This window comes from Coturnix japonica, chromosome 12 (assembly GCF_054131305.1).
Source record: "Coturnix japonica strain WE chromosome 12, WE-NBRP24, whole genome shotgun sequence".
NCBI lineage: Eukaryota > Metazoa > Chordata > Aves > Galliformes > Phasianidae > Coturnix > Coturnix japonica.
In genome coordinates this window covers 21,609,047-21,628,336 of record NC_140674.1, presented here as the reverse complement: position 1 = coordinate 21,628,336, position 19,290 = coordinate 21,609,047, and the positions used below count along the sequence as shown (strand labels likewise).

At 46.0% G+C, this 19,290-nt stretch overlaps 2 protein-coding genes across 10 annotated transcripts; both read left to right on the top strand.

Annotated features, from left to right (window-relative positions):
• Positions 1 to 341: 341 nt before the first annotated feature.
• SLC66A1L (solute carrier family 66 member 1 like) lies at positions 342 to 13,080 on the top strand. Of its 9 annotated transcripts, none has more exons than XM_085513686.1 (9): positions 342 to 443; positions 1,978 to 2,105; positions 3,134 to 3,272; positions 4,506 to 4,635; positions 5,390 to 5,477; positions 6,192 to 6,316; positions 7,177 to 7,272; positions 8,196 to 8,381; positions 12,882 to 13,080. In XM_085513686.1, exons 5-9 carry the CDS (start codon positions 5,417 to 5,419, stop codon positions 12,981 to 12,983), a joined length of 570 nt encoding a protein of 189 aa, XP_085369812.1. In that variant the 5' UTR covers positions 342 to 443; positions 1,978 to 2,105; positions 3,134 to 3,272; positions 4,506 to 4,635; positions 5,390 to 5,416; the 3' UTR covers positions 12,984 to 13,080. The 9 variants fall into 9 exon arrangements, with proteins under 9 accessions (XP_085369812.1, XP_015727723.2, XP_085369814.1 ...); XM_015872237.3 differs by having other exon boundaries at positions 2,924 to 3,272; XM_085513688.1 differs by lacking the exon at positions 3,134 to 3,272.
• A 3,591-nt stretch (positions 13,081 to 16,671) lies between these two features.
• On the top strand, positions 16,672 to 18,916 carry LOC146758888 (uncharacterized). Its single transcript, XM_085513691.1, has 2 exons — positions 16,672 to 17,403; positions 17,517 to 18,916. The coding sequence occupies exons 1-2, from the start codon at positions 16,806 to 16,808 to the stop codon at positions 17,597 to 17,599; spliced, it is 681 nt and encodes a 226-aa protein (XP_085369817.1). The 5' UTR covers positions 16,672 to 16,805; the 3' UTR covers positions 17,600 to 18,916.
• The last annotated feature ends 374 nt before the right edge of the window (positions 18,917 to 19,290 follow it).

Here is a 19,290-nt window from a genome sequence, read left to right as displayed (position 1 = left end):
ATACACAGGCCTCTCCAGCTGTTCTCTGCTCCCATTGCTGGTGGATTGGATGACCCCCAGGAGTCCATGTACCCCTACAATACTATTGCCACGCCGTGTGCGCTGCTGCCAGACCAGCAGCCGGCGCTTCTGTGTCCCCAATGCAGGTTCTCCCCACCTTTGAGACACCCAGGAGCTCTGGCACAGGGTCACCCCGGGGCGGCACTCCGGGGTCGCGGAGCTCTTTCCCATCTTTATCGACCACGGGTCGCTCCAGCTGAGCGGCTCCGGAGCATTCCCGCAGAGGGCGCTCCGCTCCCACCGCTGCGGCGCTGAGGGCGGGGCGGGCGGGCGGCGCCGTCGGGGCGTGGGGTGTCGGCGGCTGCCGGGTGCGGTGCGGGAGCGTCCGTCCATCTTTCCCGCAGGGTTCGGGCCGGCGGAGCGGCAGCAGCTCCTCGGGGCAGGTCGGTGTGTGCCGTGATCGCGTGCTCGTTGCCCGTGGTCGGGCAGCCCCTCCGCTCAGCGCCGCTCCTCTCGCGGTCGGGATGCCCCGGACGGAGCTGCGCGGGGTGGCTGCCGTCTGATGGGCTCCTCTTTGGGACGGCACTTCTTCATATCTGCTTCTCGTTGTCTTGTCTTCCATGGGCGGGAGCCGTTCTCGGGATGCGCGCTGGGTGCGGTCCGGCCGCCCTCAGCCATCGGGAGGCGGCGGTCGCGGTGGGAGAGCAGCGGGCATGTTCGTACTGGGAGCGCTCCCAGGAGCTCAGAAATACCCCTTGGTTTCCATGCTGGCTCTTCTTCTTTTCCCCCAGGAGTATTCAAACTGCCAGGCCAGGCCGGACGGGGCTGTGAGCAATGTGGCGCAGGGGAGGTGTCCCTGCCTATAGCAGGGGGTTGGAACTGCACGATCCTAATGGTCACTTCCAACCCGATCCGCTCTATGAGTAGCACACAACTGAATGAGCATCCCTCCGGGTTCCTCGCTGTCCCTGAGTCTGCAGCTCTGCTCACAGTGTGACGTCCCGAGGGTGGTGATGCACTGGAACAGGTTGCCCAAGGAGGCTGTGGATGCCCCATCCCTGCAGGCATTCAAGGCCAGGCTGGATGTGGCTCTGGGCAGCCTGGGCTGCTGGTTGGTGACCCTGCACACAGCAGGGGGTTGGAGCTGGATGAACATCGTGGGCCTTTGCAACCCAGGCTACTCTATGATTCTGTGACATGATCCTGCAGCAGTTGGCAGTGCCATGGCCCCAGTGTCTCTGTGCTGTGGGACTGTGCTTAATGAGGGAGATTTCACTTCTCAGCCATTACATGTTAGGGTGAAGTTGCAGACAGGGGATCGATAAGGCCCAGAATGATTATAGAAACTCACCTTTTTGTATTGTTTTCCTTTCTCATCGGTTCAAAGGAGACCAGCGTCATACCAATCTCATTCTTTTTGCAGGGCAAAGCATTTCATATGACAGAAGTGAAGCAAGAGGTGGCTGGTCTTGTTTAAATGTTGAGGAAGGAATGAATAGGAGAAGGATCCATCCATATTGGTGCAGCTCAAACACTGTGCTACTTCTGCACTATGAGCACGTGTCAGTGCCAGACGATGGGTATCTCCTGGTCTGGCACACACAGTGCAGATGTAAACTAACTGAAGCTGCTAAAAATACTGACTGGGGATGAAGTTGAGGTGCAGTGGTGTCTGAAACCTAATAAAATGTTTGTGTCTCAGTGCTTACAGGTGGTTGATGGTTCGTGGCAGAGGGGCTGCCCAGCAGTGTGTATGCTCTGATGCATCTTAGTGGATGCTGACACCCTGTTCAGCTGCAGAGTGCCACAGTGGGAAGCTTACCTGCAGTGCTGCTCACAGATAGTTCTTAACTTGAAAAGCTATTTGCAAAGATGACTACAAAGCCCAGTGACTTCACCAGCATGAGCAGAATGTATCTAATGGATGAATTCTCAGCGTGTGAAAACGTGTTTGTTTTTATTGTCTGTGTGGTTTAGGTCCCATGATGACAGCTCCCTTGAGAGGCAGCCAGCTTCTGCATGAAACTTGTTCCAGCACTGAGCGCTGCAGATACCTGAAGTCTGAGCAGAGGAGAAAAAAAGCCAATTTATCACTGGTTTGCCAAGTGAGTCCTTTTGTTTTGTTGTTGCTTTGGGTTTTTTGGGGGTGGGTTTGGGCTGGGGTTACCCTGTGTTTACTTAGTGAATATGCGCATGCTTGCCCAGTTTCCTCTGAAGTATTAAATAATGTCAGCTGTCTGACAGTGTATTGGATCCCTAATTAGTCTGATGGGCTGCCTCGATCCAGGCAGGCATAAGAGCTTGTCTGCAATCTGAGCATTAAGCAATTTCCTTTTTGTAACGTTAGCTGGAAATGAATTACCTGGAAATCAACACCACGTTTGTGTTTTGTGAGTGTGAATCACAGAATGGCCTGGGTTGCAAAGGCCCACAATGTTCATCCAGTTCCAACCCCCTGCTATGTACAGGGTCACCAACCAGCAGCCCAGGCTGCCCAGAGCCACATCCAGCCTGGCCTTGAATGCCTGCAGGGATGGGGCATCCACAGCCTCCTTGGGTAAAGAGTGAGTGGAGTGTGCATTAAAGAAGGCATCATTACTTCGCTGGATTAATGCGAAATGTGAAAAGTAGAATTTTGGTTTTAAATACAAATCAGTTGTTTGGTTTATTTTACCCCGTAGCAGTTTTCTGGCCCCTGAGTGTAACCGTGTGCCTTATGTGGGCTCAGACTAAATTGGTGTAGTGGTATAAATCCAGAGCGTCACAAATAGTTGTTGAGCATTAATGAATGTGATGGACCACAAAGTACTTTTTTTCTTTCTTGGAAGCCTGACATCTGTTCTGTAAGCAATAAACAAGAGCAAGCATCTTATGGTGAACATCGTATTCACGCTGGCCGTATTTATTTCGTTACATTTGGCAGGTTTGTTTATGAGATTGGAAATAACTAACTGTGATCTCGAGCGTCCGTCTGCATGCAGAGGGTTTTCACAGCAGATATTCAGCTTTGGTAAACGGATTTGCGGATTTGCATGGGGTAAAAATGGAGGCAGAAATAAACTTCTGAAACTGAGCCTCAGCCCAGAAATGATGGCTTCCCAGCTGTATCCATATGCTTTCAATATCTCTGCAGCAGAGAATAGGAGCCTGTGTATAAATGGAACACCATGGATTTGGCATCTTCTAGAAGAATGTGTCGAGAATGCGTGGGAGTACTGCAGCGTTGTCATAGGGCTGATTTCCATTGTCTGTTTTCTGTTTGCTGCACTACCGTAAGTTTAAAGTCCTTGGCAGTCCTCAGATTGAAACATGAGTAATCTTGCCTGAAGCCTTTTTCACAAGCTGCCTTTTTTTTTTTTTTTTTAAGTTTATCTTGGATATGTTTCTCTATCTGCATAATACAGATCCAATATGCCAGGGAAGCATGTTGTTCATGTTTAGAACAATATTTGGTGGTTGACAAATGAGCTTGATGTACTGTTCTGTTGTACTGACTTGACACTAATCTCTGCCACTTAGAGAAAATGAGAATAAATCACCTCTTCTCCCTTATCTTCCCCACCCCGAGATGTGTACACACAGCATGCTTGCTGCTGAAACTGGCTCGCTGTGCATGTAAACCACATGCTGTGTCACCAGGACTGTTGAGCTGGGTCCTGCCTGTGGAATTCGGACTGAGACAAAGTCAGGAGCAACACATGAGTGACTGCTTCCTCAGTGTGAAATCAATTGCTGTTGGGAGGTCTGGCACTGGGTTCGGATTTCCAACGTGTAGGTAGGAGATGGCAGAAGCAAAGTAGAAAGGCTGCTCACAGGTGAAAGTGACCAAAACAAAATGGGATCCACTCCAAAGTCTGTCCCCGTAGCAGGAGTATAATTTACTGAGCTAATAAAGAGGGATGGGAATCAAAATCAAAACGCTCTCAGTAAGCTGTTGAGCTTCTGAAATATGAGCTGGAAAGAGGCTTTACATTCAGAGTGTCACGTTAGCCAGTATGTAGTTCATCAAGACGTGCCTAATGGACTGAAATTTGGGATTGCTTCATAGTTCCCATTGTGAATTTGAAGAACTCTTCCTCAGTTTGGAGACTTAGTGTAGTTGTCAGCTCACAGAAGCCCTGTTTGTTCTTAGCCCTTCTGTTAAAGGCTTTTCCTGTTCAGGATTTCAAAGGCTGATATTTACAGCAGGTAAGAATGAAGTGATGAAGGCAAGGTTTTGGTGTCCAGACTGATATTTTACTGCAGAAGGCACTCACACAGCACACACAGAAGTCCATACAAGCAGTAATGAAGTTGTGATTTCAGCCTTTTGTTGTGTTGGAGTAAGACATGGGCAGCAGTAGCTATACTGAGCTCTCCTTCCAAGTGTTAGCGGGTATTGCTCTGATGGGTCTCTTGTCGTTATGTTGTTATTCTTTATTGACTCAGATTTTGAACGTTGTATGTTCCAACTTGTCAGACATTTTTTAGCTAACACTGTTTCCCAACTCTGGAATTTGTGCCAGTCAAATTCACGTTGCCTGTCGGGATGGGAAGGTGGACCAGGCTCTGTCTTTGGGCTTCCTGCTGTGCTGGATAGCTGGAGATCTCACAAACCTTATAGGCTGCTATTTAACAAATCAACTGCCAATTCAGGTAATCTGTCAATATTTCTACTTTTTGATGTATCCTCTTCAGAATGTCTCTTTAAACTCTAGGATACTGTAGTAATTAACACTGCAATAGATACCAGGGCAGGAAATGATTTTACGTTGTGTTCACTGATCTACTGTCCATAAAAAAAGGTCAGAATTTCTTGGATGTTTACTTTGATGCCGTGATGTGTTGCAGGAACCGTTTCACTTTTGCAGTTAGCATTCTGAGAGACTTACTGGGATGAAGTGGGGAGCTCTCAGTTAATTTGTGCCTTCAAAGTGAGTTTGCAGAGCAAATAGGGCTGGATAGAAGCTGTGCTGTTCAGCATCTGATAGATGAAGTTACATGCTGCAACTACTCTTAAAATTCCATTTTGTGCATTTGGTTTTATGAGAAGCATTTAATAACAAAAACACTGCATCAAAGAAGCTGTTAAACCTATACAAACCCAACACCACAGTGTGTTCGATGAAGGGAAGGCTACTGTGGAGGAAGCAGTAGTTGTCAGTGATAGGTTATTTGTGTCTGAAGCTTTCTTATCTGCTGCTCTTATTTTCAACTCTCATGCTTTCTTACTTTTCCCATTGTATCCATCTGCTGCTGTGTCCAACTTGTTCCTCTGAATGCTTTTTTCCCTTCTTTTGGCAGCACTTTGGTATTTGTTGTGCACATTGTTATCAAGAAGCACAACTTAGTTCTGATTGTATTTTGTACTTCTTGTGTACCAAACAAACAAACGTATCTTCTCTTTCAGACTGTCACTGCCATCTCCTACGTTAACATGGATATCGTTTTGATTTCACAATTTGTCTACTACAAGCTCAAGAATCAGAAGATGAAAGGTGAGGTTTTTTAACAGTTAAAACGTTCTCTGTAACACAGCTTCTTCACATTGATGTTTTCTATAGTGTGTAAATAAAGCCTGTCTAAAAACAGACTATGCAGATTCCACCTGGAGTTGTTAGGCCCGTTTCTTCCAATCTTCTCAGTGAAAATTCTATTCTTCTGCCTTTTTCCCCTCCTCTTACCTACATAATACCTGTCAATATATTCCATGTTGTACAGTCAGTTTATATAGGCAAGAAATGAAGCTGGAACCTGGTTCCATATTATGACTTGCTCCATCTACTTACAGCTATCTAAATACACATACAAGTTGAAATGAAGTGCTATTTTTTGTGTGGTTCAGTTAGTTTCGTCCATGTTGATTAAAACATGACTTCATTTGCTCACATAATCAAATACCTTGACATCTTCCTGTGTTCTGTTTCAGTGCATGCAGTTTTAATGACATTTAAGAGGAATGAAGTTGCTTGAGTTGCTTTCTAATCCCCGGCAGTAGTTGTAATATTCAGTCTACCAAACAGACGATTGAAATGGAAGGCAGAAAGCTCTGTGCACATTGTATGCAATCAAAAGCAGTCAGAGACAGAGCCCAGTGAGGTGGGATCCTTAGACTGAAATGAGACCTTTCGATTTACATCTGTATTGTGGATGAAAAGTGACCTTAACAGCAGGCGTTATTTTCCAGCTCATTTGTCTGTTTATCGTTCTAGGCAGCGGAAGGCTGAAGAATTTCTGTATAACCTGGATCTTGATGTGCATAACCCTGTGCATTGTTTTACCCTGCCAGCTGTTAATCAGAAAGCAAGACCAGAGTTCAGCAATGGGAAAGAGCAATGTAAGTGCTTACCTGCTTCCATTCCAAGAAACGAAACTCCCAAACCCATGTGTCTTGAAAATGTTGTGTGTGCTCTGAGCTTTCGGGAGATTTGGATGTTTTTAACAGTGCTCCAGAAACCACAACGTGTGGCACTGTGTGGATTTCTAAGTACGTACCATACATTCCAAAGTAAATAAGCTGCAAAGTAGCTTCTTTTAGCAGCTCCCTGTATTTTGGGCTCATTTTGTCCCTTGGGTTATTAGGATGTGCTGCTTTGTGAAGTGACACGTCCACGTGTTGTCTTTCTGCCGGTGTTGGGTACTGCAGACATCCATGTAGGGACCGTGTAGTGAAAAGTGCAATCAATAAAAAGTGGGAGATTACAATTGTACCTGCTGCTGCTGCTGTCACTTCACCAGCAAAGTTCACAAGCTATTTTAGCAATTTGATGGCCTTCGTATTAATGCCAGTAGAATAATTGTAATCCAGCAACATTGCCCAGCAGGGAAGCAGCTTATTTTCAAAATACAGCCAGAGTAAGAAAACTAACAATTTAGTGGCCCTAGCTACAGTGTTTAGTTTTGGCTTGAATTATTGTGCCCAGGCTTTTTTAGCAGAAGAGCTGGATTGATATGAGTGTTACATCCTGAAGCCCAGTGCCGATTTTGATCTCAGTCTCAGCCATGACGCAGCACTGTGCATTGTTGTGAGATGAAGATTAAACAATTTCTCACCCTTTTTGGTCATTTGAAGAGCAGCCCTGAGCTGCTTTGAAAGTTCTGGCCAAAAAAAACCCCACCAGCCTGCGGGCTCTCAGTTGAAGTCTCTGAAATGCTTGAAAACGTTCTTGCCAAAATACATGTCCCTTTATTTTTCAGAACTCTCTCAATATGACTGAAATGTCAGGCTTTGTTTGTGGCTATATATCTTGTGTGTTTTACTTGGGAAGTAGATTTCCTCAGCTGTATAAAAATGTAAGTCTGTTTCTGGCTGGATATACTTGTATATTTTACTGAATGCTCTCTGTTCCTTGAGATTTGGCATCAAAGTGTGAAAGCCTCCTTGGCTTCTGTGACCATCTAAAACATTAAAGAAGGGTTTTCTTCTCCCTTTCAAAAGAGGGTGGTGAGAATTTTAGGAAAATGATGGTCTTTAATCAGTAGAAGGGTATTGATTGGGCAGGAAAGAGGCAGGTTTACGGTTGGATTTATGAGATCCATAAGCAGAAACATGCTTTGTGTGATGGCTTTCGTGAACAACTGATATCTCCCTTATTTCTTTCTCCAAATGATTCTACTTTAGGTAACCAACTGCAGGATCAAAAATTAAAGTCACAGGGAAAGTAGTTTAAAGCTTAAAGCTTTCACCCTTCTTTTTTTTTCCCCATTGAAGATATCATTACTGACTTTTTTAATATACCAATTTTCTTCTATAAAAGAAAAAATCCTGCATGTTTTACATCATCAAATTCATATGGATTTTTTAGTTGGTTGTGAAAAGGTTTAGTTCATTTCCAAGCTTATTCCTCTTCCCCCTTTCTTTACCTTTTCCATTCCAACTGGAATACAGCAACGTTTTCAAAGGGCTTTACTGTGCACACTGATAGAGCAACAGATTTCCTAAGAATGAAATATCCTTTGGAAGCAGATTATCCTTGCTGCTTTGCACCTACATAAGAACTATGTTAAGCAGAGCTGCTCCTAAGAGCTGTAACGACTTCAGTTGCTTTCAGTGGTGTGTGCTGAAAATACTAAGCTGGGAGGGTTCATGAAAAGATGGAGAAGAGTGACTGAAAAATCCTTCAGTGTGTGATAGTAGAAAGTGCCAGAATTAGCCAGAAATGTTTACTGTGATGCATCTCAAAACATGCTTTCTGTATAAGTTTTTTTGTCTCTAGTTTCAGAGAAAGTCAACGGAAGGCAGCTCTTACCTGCTCTTTGCATTGGCCATGCTGGGAAACTGCACGTATGGCCTCAGCCTTGTCCTTAAGATGCCTGCTGCTGAATCTGTCCGGGCCCTTTACATTTTACACCATCTTCCATGGCTCCTCGGGAGCTTTGGAGTTTTGTTCCTGGATGTTTTTGTATCCTTTTCCTGGTAGAGCTCAAGTTTGTTGGGTTGTTCATACTTACAGATGATATTAAGTTCATACAAAGCGTATTGCAGTGGCTAGGTTCTGTCTTTTAGCATCTTTGCACTTATCTCTATTTACTCCAAGTGTGAAATGAGATAAAATGAAGAGTAATTTCAAGAGTGTGTCATGCTAAAGGACATTGTGTTAATCTATTCCATATTCCAAGGAGGTTCTTCAGCAGATTTACCTGGAGCAGTTCAAGAAGTTAGGATTGCCAGGCACTGAGGTGGTCTTTCTGATTAAAGTAATTTCATAAGCCACTCCAATTAGCCTAATGACAGGACAGCTGACCCTTTGGGTGGACTCTGAAGTCACACTGTCATTCAGAACAGCCATCTGTGCTTTCTGCATCTGCAGCCAGGGTGGTTTAAGTGGGCAGGTTAGTAAAGCATTTTCACTGTGGGAACACGGTGCTTGTGTGACTGAATGGAGGTCAGCAGCCCGTTCTGAGATAATTTTTTAGAGACAATACAGTCTGTGGGGGTTCAGGGCTGCTTGTTAGCCCAGGTGGCTGCTCTGAGTGCTCAGGCCTTTTGTTCCATACAAGAAGTAGTTACTTTTTCTCCCTCCCTACCCCCAGATGGAAGCATAAAACTGCCAGTATTTAATTACAAAGAAAAAAAAAAAGTAGAATTTGATCTGGACAACCCTTACAGTACATTATGTGCATATTTGGAGATGCCTTTTTGTGATGTACTCTGAAAAGAAACTTTTATGTGGGCCACAAACCTCCCCCATCTCTGAGCCCAGCCCCGGAACTGCAGTACCAGTGTGCACATGACATTCATTTCTCAGTTCTGTCTTGATTGGAGGCTGAATCCAATCTTGCTAATAGTCTTCCAGTTCAGATTGTATTGAAAGCAGATGCTTCCAAATCAGGTTGAGGAGCTTATAGAAATCTGGTCATGTACAGAGTTAGTTCAAAATGTATGAAGTATTTGTAATCAAGGGAAAACAAGAGCAGACCTCCAGCTTTGAGAACCCCCCGAGGTATGGAAGTAAATGCTTTTTAAAAAGAGAGCTTCATTGCTGTCTGTTGCCAAACAAGAAAATGAGAGTTCCAACAAAATGCTGTGTCGTGTTAGACCAGAAACCAAAGAGCAGGGAAGCTTGGCTTTTGGGAAGCAGAGGGATTAAGTGAAAAGGTTGTAATTTCTACAAGAGAGGTGTTTCATAATTGACCGTTTGTGTAGCAGTCTCTGTTTTGAGAAGTAGTTCCTGACACTGTCCAATTCTAGTGGGGTTTATTCCTTACCATGTGCAGAGTTTCATTAGGTGGAGAACAAGGCCTCATTTCTCAAGGTCCAAGGAAGGATTAAGGGTTCACTTACTCTGTGTCTGCTGCACTGTTCTTTCTTCTGCTTCCATCTGACGGGGCCAGCGTTGACTATTTTTAGGAACAAATGGGCTGCTGATGGCAGCAGGAGCAGTGTTAGTTAGCACAGGATTACACTGGGCTCCTTTCAGCTTGCTTAACAGGATAACGTGGTCATCCTGTTTCCTCGGCGTCCCAAGTTAGGCTTGTTGGGTTGCACAATAAGCCAGTTATTTTCAGTAAATAATGGAAGTGTCCAATTGTTTGTAAAGTATGAATTGTCCTCTTTTTCTTTTTTTTTTTTTCTTTTTCCCTTTTATAACGAGTTTCATAACATGAAGCTTTTGAATTATAAATCGGACGTGATTTTCTGTTCCAGTAATTGTCTCCTTCCAACTGCTGCTTTGCAGTGGAAGTTGGTTGGAGTTTCTCAAGGGGCCACGTGCCCAAGGTGTAAATGTGTGCTTATTAATGGGTGCCATCTATAAGAGACACTGGGTGCAAAGGTGCCTGTCTTAGGGTCTGTGCTGGGCCTTATCAGAGCTTTTTAGGTGCGTGAGTGCTTAATGGTCCATATGTATACAAGGACTGAGTTCCGCCCATCCAAAACTAATGAGTTTTGCACCAGTTCTGCCCTTGGGAACTTGGTGCTGTCTGCTGATGAAAGCAGCAGGCTGAACTTAGTGCAGGTTTTTGGAAAGCTGGGTCCTTTTCTGTAAGTATCCTCTTTCACCCTTACATCCTTCTCCCTTTTACCCTCCACCAGAACCAAACAACTCAGCTTTGTATTCAGATTCAGTTGAAGCCCTTTACCACGTTTTTCTTTGCGTTTGTTTGTTTGTTTGACTGCATCCAATTGTCAGAGAACCATGTTCAAATCCTCCATACCTGCTTCTTTTCATTAAGTGTGGCCAGGCTGATACTAAATAGCCCAACTATATTCAGCCAGAGCCAGGCTGCTGTACACAGACTGTTATCTTGCACCTTTAGTGGACTGTAGGGCAGCCACTTGGAATCCATTATATACTTTTACAAAACATCACGCTTTGTAATTCAATTACACAGTGCAAAGAATGCAAGTCTGACCTCAGGAAGGCTTTCCCAGCCAAACACACTTCTCTGCACTCCTGTGTTTTGTCTCGATGCTGCTGGGTTATTTGAGTTATCGTTCAGTTGTCTTTAGGTTCTATGAAGCAGATTTGGCACCTTGGCACAGTGGCCATCATAACCATCACTCTGAGGAGTCCGTTTGGTTGTCTCCTCCACGTGGTGCTGTCTGCATGCTTAGCCCATGTAGTCTCCCCCAGGAAGTCAAAGACTTGAGCAGTAACCATCTTTCCATGTTAAGCTGCAGCATTTAGTTTAAGGATATGAGCAGATGAGCGCATATGCTAAAAAAAGAAAAGCCTTACTCTGGAAATACTCTTTTGTGAATTCCACATGGTTTGTTTGTAACTTATCCTCCTTAGAAGCTCTGTTGCCAGCTTGGTGGCTAACAGTGATAGTGTTTCAGCCCAGACTTGTCCCAGCCTACCATCTGTTTGCAGCAATTTGATCCCCGGTTCACCACGTCCTTTCTTACCAGTGCAGCTATTAAGACTTATGGAGATGCTGTTCTGTGAGTATGACAAGGCCTACTTGAAAAAAGAAAGAAAGAAAGAAAGAAAGAAAAAAAGAAGAGAAAAAGAAAGAAGCAGGAAGTTTAAGCAGTAGCTATATGTGTTATAAAGCTAATTTGCTAAGCTTTAAGAAGATGATTCCCCAAATAATACTACAGAAAGACTTAAGAAGAGTGCTGATCTTCTGTCTATGAAAGAAATCCTGTCTAATCTTTAGCTGGGGGGCCTCAGAGGTGGGATGCAGGGAAGCTTTGGGAAAAGTAGGGCAATTACTGGGGCTTTGCCTGCAATGTAGGCAACTTCCCCTCATTCCAGGCCTCCCTGAAGACAATTTCCCTTTAAAAAAACCCACCGTCGCTTATGGAAAGACATAGCTGGGTAGGTTTGTGTTCTGTCTATATCTCACAAATGGTATCTCTATTCGAAAACACAGTGTTTTGTGTCAACTTTGGTGCTTAACCAAAAGAAGTGAGACCTCTCTTGTCTTTTCCAGGTGCACATACCTTTTTATCTAAATGTTGGGCTGCTGAAAGCCAGGAGTGTTGTTTCAGAGCTGGAGCTATCAAGAGAAAGGCCAAGTACATGCTTGTTCATTCTTTGTAGTTTAGCAGCGTTTCCAGTGGTTCGTTTTACAATAGAAATAAACACGTCTAATTGCACAATTCTGTGTTGAAAACAGCATTAAATATTGAGTCCTAATGTTGTCAGGCTGTCAGTGCCTGCAAACCCCAAGTGAGGTGGAATTCTGTGGGATACGAGAATCATAGAATCATCATGGAATCTTAGAATGGCCTGGGTTGAAAAGGCTCACAGTGCTCATCCAGTTCCAACCCCCTGCTGTGTGCAAGGTCACCAACCAGCAGCCCAGGCTGCCCAGAGCCACATCCAGCCTGGCCTTGAATGCCTGCAGGGATGGGGCATCCACAGCCTCCTTGGGCATGATGAGCATCTTGTTTGCTGATCAGGCCCTGCTGATTTGCTGCTAAGAAGGGCTTACCAGCTTCCTCTCCTTCTCAGCATCCAGAAGTGGGGTCCCCTTCCTACTTGCTGCAGAAGCACAGGGCGGTGGGGAACACTGCTCCTCTTCCACTTCTAATTAGTCTCATACTTCGGACCCATGCAAGCGAGGGATACTGAAGGATGTCTTTACTTGTATTTGAGCCATGGAACCAGGGGGATCTGGAATTTTGATTTTTCTTAGATATCTTACCTTTTTTAGTATTACAGATAAGATGGCTTAACTTTTTACCACAGAGCACTGAAAATGAGTATTAAGAAAGATATGGAAAAGCTCATATGCTAATGTATAGCCTTCCACAGTTAGGATTAAATAGATGAGTGATACCCCACAATATGTGAATAAGTTCTAAGCTTTCCTCTGCAGACTGTGGTATGTGGAGTCTGTGCCAGCACTAAATGGAGGGCTGCTCTTCTGCACAGCTTATTTCATCTCTGATTGGAAGCAAGTGCTGCCTATGTATCCTGGTTGATTACTTCCTTACCCCAAAATAACAGGTGACGGTGCAGTTCCTTCTGTATGGTCAGCACAAGGAGAGACCACATGCTGTGATGGCACTGGAAGTGGAGCCATTGCTGGTGGGTGAGGAGGATGCATAGTGCTGAGCTCAGCCCTTCTCACACCTGGGGACTTCAGCAGGTCAGACTGCAGGAGCAGTCTTTATTCCAAGAGAATAAATTCAAGTTAATGTTTCAATGAATGTGTATGTGATGATTCACACATCAGAAAATAAGTTTATGACCAAAAAGACTTTTCTGAAAGCCAGTCTGAGTTGGCACACTGTTAGACTCATCGTGAAACTCATTCCCTTTGAAGAACAAGATGGAGCCTGGCTGTGACGGATAGGGGTAACATCAGCCCTGCTGTTGGGTATGGAAATCTGTAACTTCTGTTCCAGGAGTGAACATAGACTCACATAATAGCCTGGACTGAAAAAGCCCATGGTGCCCATCCCATTCCAACCCCCTGCTGTGTGCAGGGTCACCAACCAGCGGCCCAGGCTGCCCAGAGCCACATCCAGCCTGGCCTTGAATGCCTGCAGGGATGGGGCATCCACAGCCTCCTTGGGCAACCTGTTCCAGTGCGTCACCACCCTCTGGGGGAAAAACTTCCTCCTAAGATCCAACCTGAACCTCCCATCTCAGTTTAAAACTATCCCCCCTTCTCCTGTCACTACCCGTGATGCATCTGAGTGGCTGCATTCTGGGACTCCAGAAGCAGCCTTGTGAATGCCGTGTCCTGCTGCAATGCTTTGCTGCTCTGCACAGCGTGGCCTTGCTGAGGCTGTGTGAGATCCAGCCCCGTGACATTGCTTACTTTATTGCTGTGTGTGCTGTGAGGGAATGTCTTTCTGCTGCTTTCTTAAGCGAGCAGAGGGTATTAGAAGTTAACCTTTTCAGTACATAAATTAAAATGCAATTTGTCTCACTTGCAGATTTATATGCTGTGCGCATGAGATTATCAAACTCCTGCCTGGCTGCTGATTGAAACCATGACTTGTTACTTTCTAATGCAGTTAGAATTTGGTCTTAGATTATTTCTTCAAAGATTATTTCCCCTTCTGTTGCTCCATGTAATCCTATTTTGGGTTGCCTTCTTATCCCTATTTCATACTGCTGTTTATTAAAACAGCCAAATACGGGATGTATGAAGTTAATAAGATTTAAGAATTTCGATGGAAAACGATTTAACTTCGTAAATGCACAGCAGGAGTTGTTTATTTATGATAGTTCGTATGAATAATATCTCATATATAGGTTAAGCGAGTATTTGGGGGGAAAAAATATTTCCCATCAACAAATCTGCTGTTGGGTGTTTCTGGGAGGGTGGGGGATGTGAACTAAGTCTCGTGCAGCAGTAAGTTAAACGTGTAATAACCACTCATGTCATCACCCAGCAGGTACATCCCACTGTCACTGCTGCTCCCTGGAGCCTCTGAAGATGTCAGGCTTCTTTGTCGTTACTTTGCTCAGCCCTTTTATCCAGACCCAGCCTCCCCATGTCAGAAGGGGAGGTGAGAGCTGTGCCAGCACTAAGCAGAGACCAAAAGGCAGCTCCTCACTGCCTCTGTTAGGCAGGGAAGTACTGCACTTCCACCACAGCTATTTGTTGAAAAGCAAAGTGTCTTAATCTTGCTTTGTACTACTAATTCTTCCCCCCACGCCGCGTGTAATCCAGGATTAATGGCATTGTTGCCTAATTTTATTTTTGTAGCTATCATGGGAATCTCATTAACTAAAGGAAACATCTAACGTGTCTTGAGGGCTTCGTTTTTGAACAGAGCCATCCAATAACTTATTTAATGGAGCTCTGTGGTCAACAGGAGGTTCTTCAAGTGCAGAGTTTCTTGTGGCCATTACAGGCTGGGCTTCACTTGTTTAAGTAAAAGGAAATGTACTTAATATGCCCCTCTGTCCTGTGAAGGGGGGAGTCTGCATCTTTTCTAAATTCACATTTGTATTCTGGCTGACAGATAAATGTATTATTAGTCTTAGGGAAACGAATTTGGTTCACCTAATGGAAAGCATGTAGGTGCAGTTGGATGCTCCATGGTCACGTTACCTCCTTACTAACCGGACTCTGATCTCTGCAGCACACCAAGGAAGCAACAAAAAATGGTCCCTTGGGGTTTCTAGTGCAATGCCTCGGCAGCATCAATGTTTTCCCTGGTTTCTGAATGGCAGAGAGATGGGAAATTAATGTTTTGAGCACGGAAGAACCCAGTTCTGTGGTTAAGGAGTTTGGGGCTCCAGGTTCTGGCTGCCCATGGGCAGCACGGTGTATCCATCCTCTGCTGCTATACTTTTTAGAGAAACTTTAATGGTGGTGGGGACAGCTCATGAATATTAATTGCTGTAGCACCTCAGTGTCCATCTGTGCCATTGCTTGCTAAATGCAGCTGGAAATACATGGTGTGCAGGCAGGGCATTGATTCATATCATGACGAGGGGGGCTGCCACAACGTGCTCCAAACAGCTTTAAATGATAGCTGCAGAGGAATTAAGACCAGTTTAATCCAACTAAATAATGCTCCTAATGATGAACCATTAAAATCTAGTTGACTTTCAGATTCTAGCAATTGTATCAGACAAGGTGATTATACTAAACATCAGTAATGATAATCATTACAATAGATTAAAGTATTGACTGAGCCGTAGGAAGCGCTGCCTGGCGCCGGCACAGGGGCTCCTCTGCCTTCATAGCAGCATCCTCCCATCCCAGCTGCATTATGTGATTTTGTTGGGCTTGCTGATGGACCTCAGATCTGCTGCTCCTGCCTGGAGCCCAAGCAGCTCTTTGCCCAGAGCACATCTTACAGGTTAAAGGCACATCCAGATGCATCCACGGTGGATGCTTGATGTAATGCTGTAATGCCGGAGCCTTAGGTCAAAGCATTCCCCTTGTCCAGGGGAGATAAACAGACAAGAACGGGTAACACAGGCTTGCTTGAGGACAAATTGCTCAGCCTTCCAAAAGGTTTCTTTGGGGCAAATGGCCACGGCCACACTGCACTGCTGCTGGGACCAGGCTGCCCTGCCCTGCAGCAATGCTGCACTCAGAGCTCTGCTCCACATTGATTCCTGCCCTGGCTCAAGCTATTGTATAAGCCTGTAAATATAGTGAGAAGATGGGCATTTTATGATGTCTGACTTTCCTACCATATTTTTTCGTTAAGTAAGCTGTAATGGAAATATTGGGCTTTCATTTCTGGCTTGCTTCTTTTCCAACAATTGTCAGTAAATCAAAGTTGCAGAGAGCCATCTCCTCCTCTGCAATGTCAGGCTAACGGCAGCCTGGTGGTCACTTACTTTTGGAAATGATATCGCCCTATTTCGAGGCACTCAGCAGACTTTAGTGCTGATGTATTGACCCTCGCAGCTTTCAGACGAAGGAAATATTCGAGGACAGCATTTCCAGCAGAGAAATGCCCATCTTTCAAAATGAGGACTGCGAGTTGTAGTTAAGCCAATTGGCTGAGATACAAATGTGCCAAGCTTAGAAATAAAGCAAATATTTCTTCCCCTGTTTTTCCAGCGTCTCTGTTTGCTTCTCCCCATGGCTTCCTGGATCACTGAGCCCACAGCTTCTCACCTCCTGACCCTTTTGCTGCCCACTCCGGGCAGTGGGTCAGGTGTGCTTTACATCCCAGGGCTGTGCATGGGTGTTGTCACAGGTGATACCGAGTCATAAAGGTTGGGAAAGACCACTCAGATCCCCAAATCCCATCCCAGCACATCCTATAGTGCCCAATGATCCACGTTGCTAATTGATTTAATTATTTTATTTTTTCTTTCACCATTTCTGCTGGCCCCGGGCGACCATATTGAGCTGGCAGTGTCTGAGCGTATCTAGGAGCATCCATTTGGAGATGAATACTGGGGTACAGCCTGCCCCCTCATCACACTCCTTGGGCTGTGAGCATGCAAACACTCAAGGAAGGAACCTTTCACAACTTTTCCTGCAGTTCCCTGCCCACGTTTTGCAGCAGGACAGCTCCGGGTTGTTGCAGCCCCGCGGCCGGGAGGTGCCGTGCCCGCATCCAGCTCAGCATCACGCAGCGCCGCGGGGCCGGAGGGGGCTGCGGTGCTCGTGGGGGCTGCGGCCGGCGGCGGGCTGTCTCGGGATGCCGCCGAGCCCCGTTCCCAGCCCTCGAGCCCGCCCGCCAGGTGGGGCCGTTGCCGTTCCGGCGATGCTCGGGGAGGGATGCGGAGCGGAGGGACCCGGAGGTGCGGGTCGGACGCGTGGGGATGTCGGGTTGCAATCGGGTCCCGGGCAACGGGGTGCTGCGATGCACTGAGCAGGAAACTGTTCCAACTCCGACCTCAAGGCTCTTCCAGCCTGTGCTGCAGCTGATACAAACAGCAGTTCCTTACCCACCCCGCTTCCCTGCTGGGCCCGCTGTGTGCCGCGGCCGGGTGCCTTCTTCCCCACGAAGGTCCTTTGGTGGATTGTGCTCGGGTTCTTCGTCCGCTGGGAACGGAGCTCCGGGCTTCAGGACCGCCTCTGCGCCGGCGAATGGTAACGCTGTGATTTATTACTGTACGCCATGTAATTCATTTTTACATTGAAAATAATATTCTGTTCTCTAATCAGATTGTATTTGTTATTTGTTATGTTCTCTCCCTGCACAGGTGCGGATGCTTCGCTCTCCTGGTGGATCATTTCCCTCGTGCATCTCCTGGTGGGACTGCAGGAGCTGGCAGGTGGGCAGTGAGATGCAAAGCAGTGTGCAAGGGGATGGCAGTGTGCAAAGCACCTTCTTTTGCCCATTTGTGCCTCTGAAATTGCAGGAATTTTTGCAAAGCACAGCCTGGGAGCAGCACTGCTGGCTGGAACAGGACAAGAGCCATGATGTGTCCTGGTAGCACCGTGTCTGCAAGATGTAAGGTGCTTGGATGCTGTGCTGCTGTTGCTACAAAACACCCTGGGAAGGGCTGCTGGTGGCCTTATTCCTGCCAGTTTCTTGTGTGTGTAACATTCCTGTGCCGGTTTCCTAGTGCTGCTGTGGGAGCATCGCAGCAGGCAGAGCATGGAGTGCTGGCTACTCCAGTTCCTGCTGTGCTGCACAGGTTCAGCACAGCACCAACCTCTAACAGGACCATTTTCATCTGCCTGCATCCCTGCCCAGAAGCTCCAGAGCTGTTTCTGTGCAGCAGGGCTGCTTGCAGCGAGCCGACGTCGTGTTCTGACAGTGCCCACTGCCCAAACTGCAGCTTTGCAAAAGGGTTTGTAGTGCTAGTCGTGCTGCATTCAGCACTTATCACTGGTGTACATCTGCTACATATTGCACACCATGTCGGGGTCAGCTGAGAGCTGGGATGAGTTAGAGAGGCTTAGGAGGGGGTCTGCATTGCACCAGGGCCACTGGTGCCAGCTCCAATTGCTGCACACACACAGCATTTAGCTTACAACAGATTACAGTATGCATTCCAGATGTATGATGTGAAGCTTTATAGCATATCTTTACTTCTAATCTTCTCCATGCCAATGCATATCATTGCAATCTTCCTACCTACATCAGACAAATTACTTCAGTTGTTGCTTGGAAGCCCAGTGCAGCCAACAGATGAAGCGCGATCCTCACAGCCACAGCCACAGCGTGGAGATGCCCCCAGCACAGCTCAGAGGATGGGTTTTATTTAAAACCTTTTCTATTACATATTTCATTTTATAGTTAAAGCTGAGTATATGGGGAGGGCATATTAAATGCAGATCTTCTTGCTCAACTATTTGCTAATGTAATTTTTTGGTACTGCATCATGGGGAAGCTCTGAATTCTTTTATTTTCATGTATAAGAGCTGTCACAAGCAAGTTTTCAGCGTGATGAGACACTTAAAGAAGAGGGGTTTTGTTGTTGTTGTTGTTGTTTTGTTATTGATGTCTCCTGAAAAGGATATCCTTAAGATATAAGGACAGCTATAGCTGCTGGTACTCTGAATTGCTATGAAGGCTCACACTGCAAAGAGAGCCTTGACAATGATGGATAACCTCCACAAAATCCACTAGCGGATTTTGTTTATCCTGCCTCTTCTTTGTGTTTCTGCCTAGTTTTTCACTTGGGGCTATGCTCAGCCTTTAAATATCAGCTCTGCAGCTCTCACATCACCTCCCTCCCTAACAGAGAGGAGGTTTAGGTTGAATATTAGGAGGAAGTTTTTCCCCCAGAGGGTGGTGACGCACTGAACAGGTTGCCCAAGGAGGCTGTGGATGCCCCATCCCTGCAGGCATTCAAGGCCAGGCTGGATGTGGCTCTGGGCAGCCTGGGCTGCTGGTTGGTGACCCTGCACACAGCAGGGGGTTGGGACTGGATGAGCACTGTGGGCCTTTTCAACCCAGGCCATACTATAATACTGTGATTCTATGATTCCTTCCTCCCACTGCTGTAAACAGGCAGTGGTCACAGC

Coding starts and splice junctions, on each gene's coding strand:
- SLC66A1L (XM_085513684.1), top strand. CDS start 2,872: ATGGTGAACATCGTATTCACGCTGGCCGTATTTATTTCGTTACATTTG. Junction 3,273..4,505: donor TTTCTGTTTGCTGCACTACC/GTAAGTTTAAAG, acceptor AATTTGTGCCAG/TCAAATTCACGTTGCCTGTC. Junction 8,382..12,881: donor TTTTGTTCCTGGATGTTTTT/GTATCCTTTTCC, acceptor CCAAAATAACAG/GTGACGGTGCAGTTCCTTCT.
- LOC146758888 (XM_085513691.1), top strand. CDS start 16,806: ATGCAAACACTCAAGGAAGGAACCTTTCACAACTTTTCCTGCAGTTCC. Junction 17,404..17,516: donor CGCCTCTGCGCCGGCGAATG/GTAACGCTGTGA, acceptor CTCCCTGCACAG/GTGCGGATGCTTCGCTCTCC.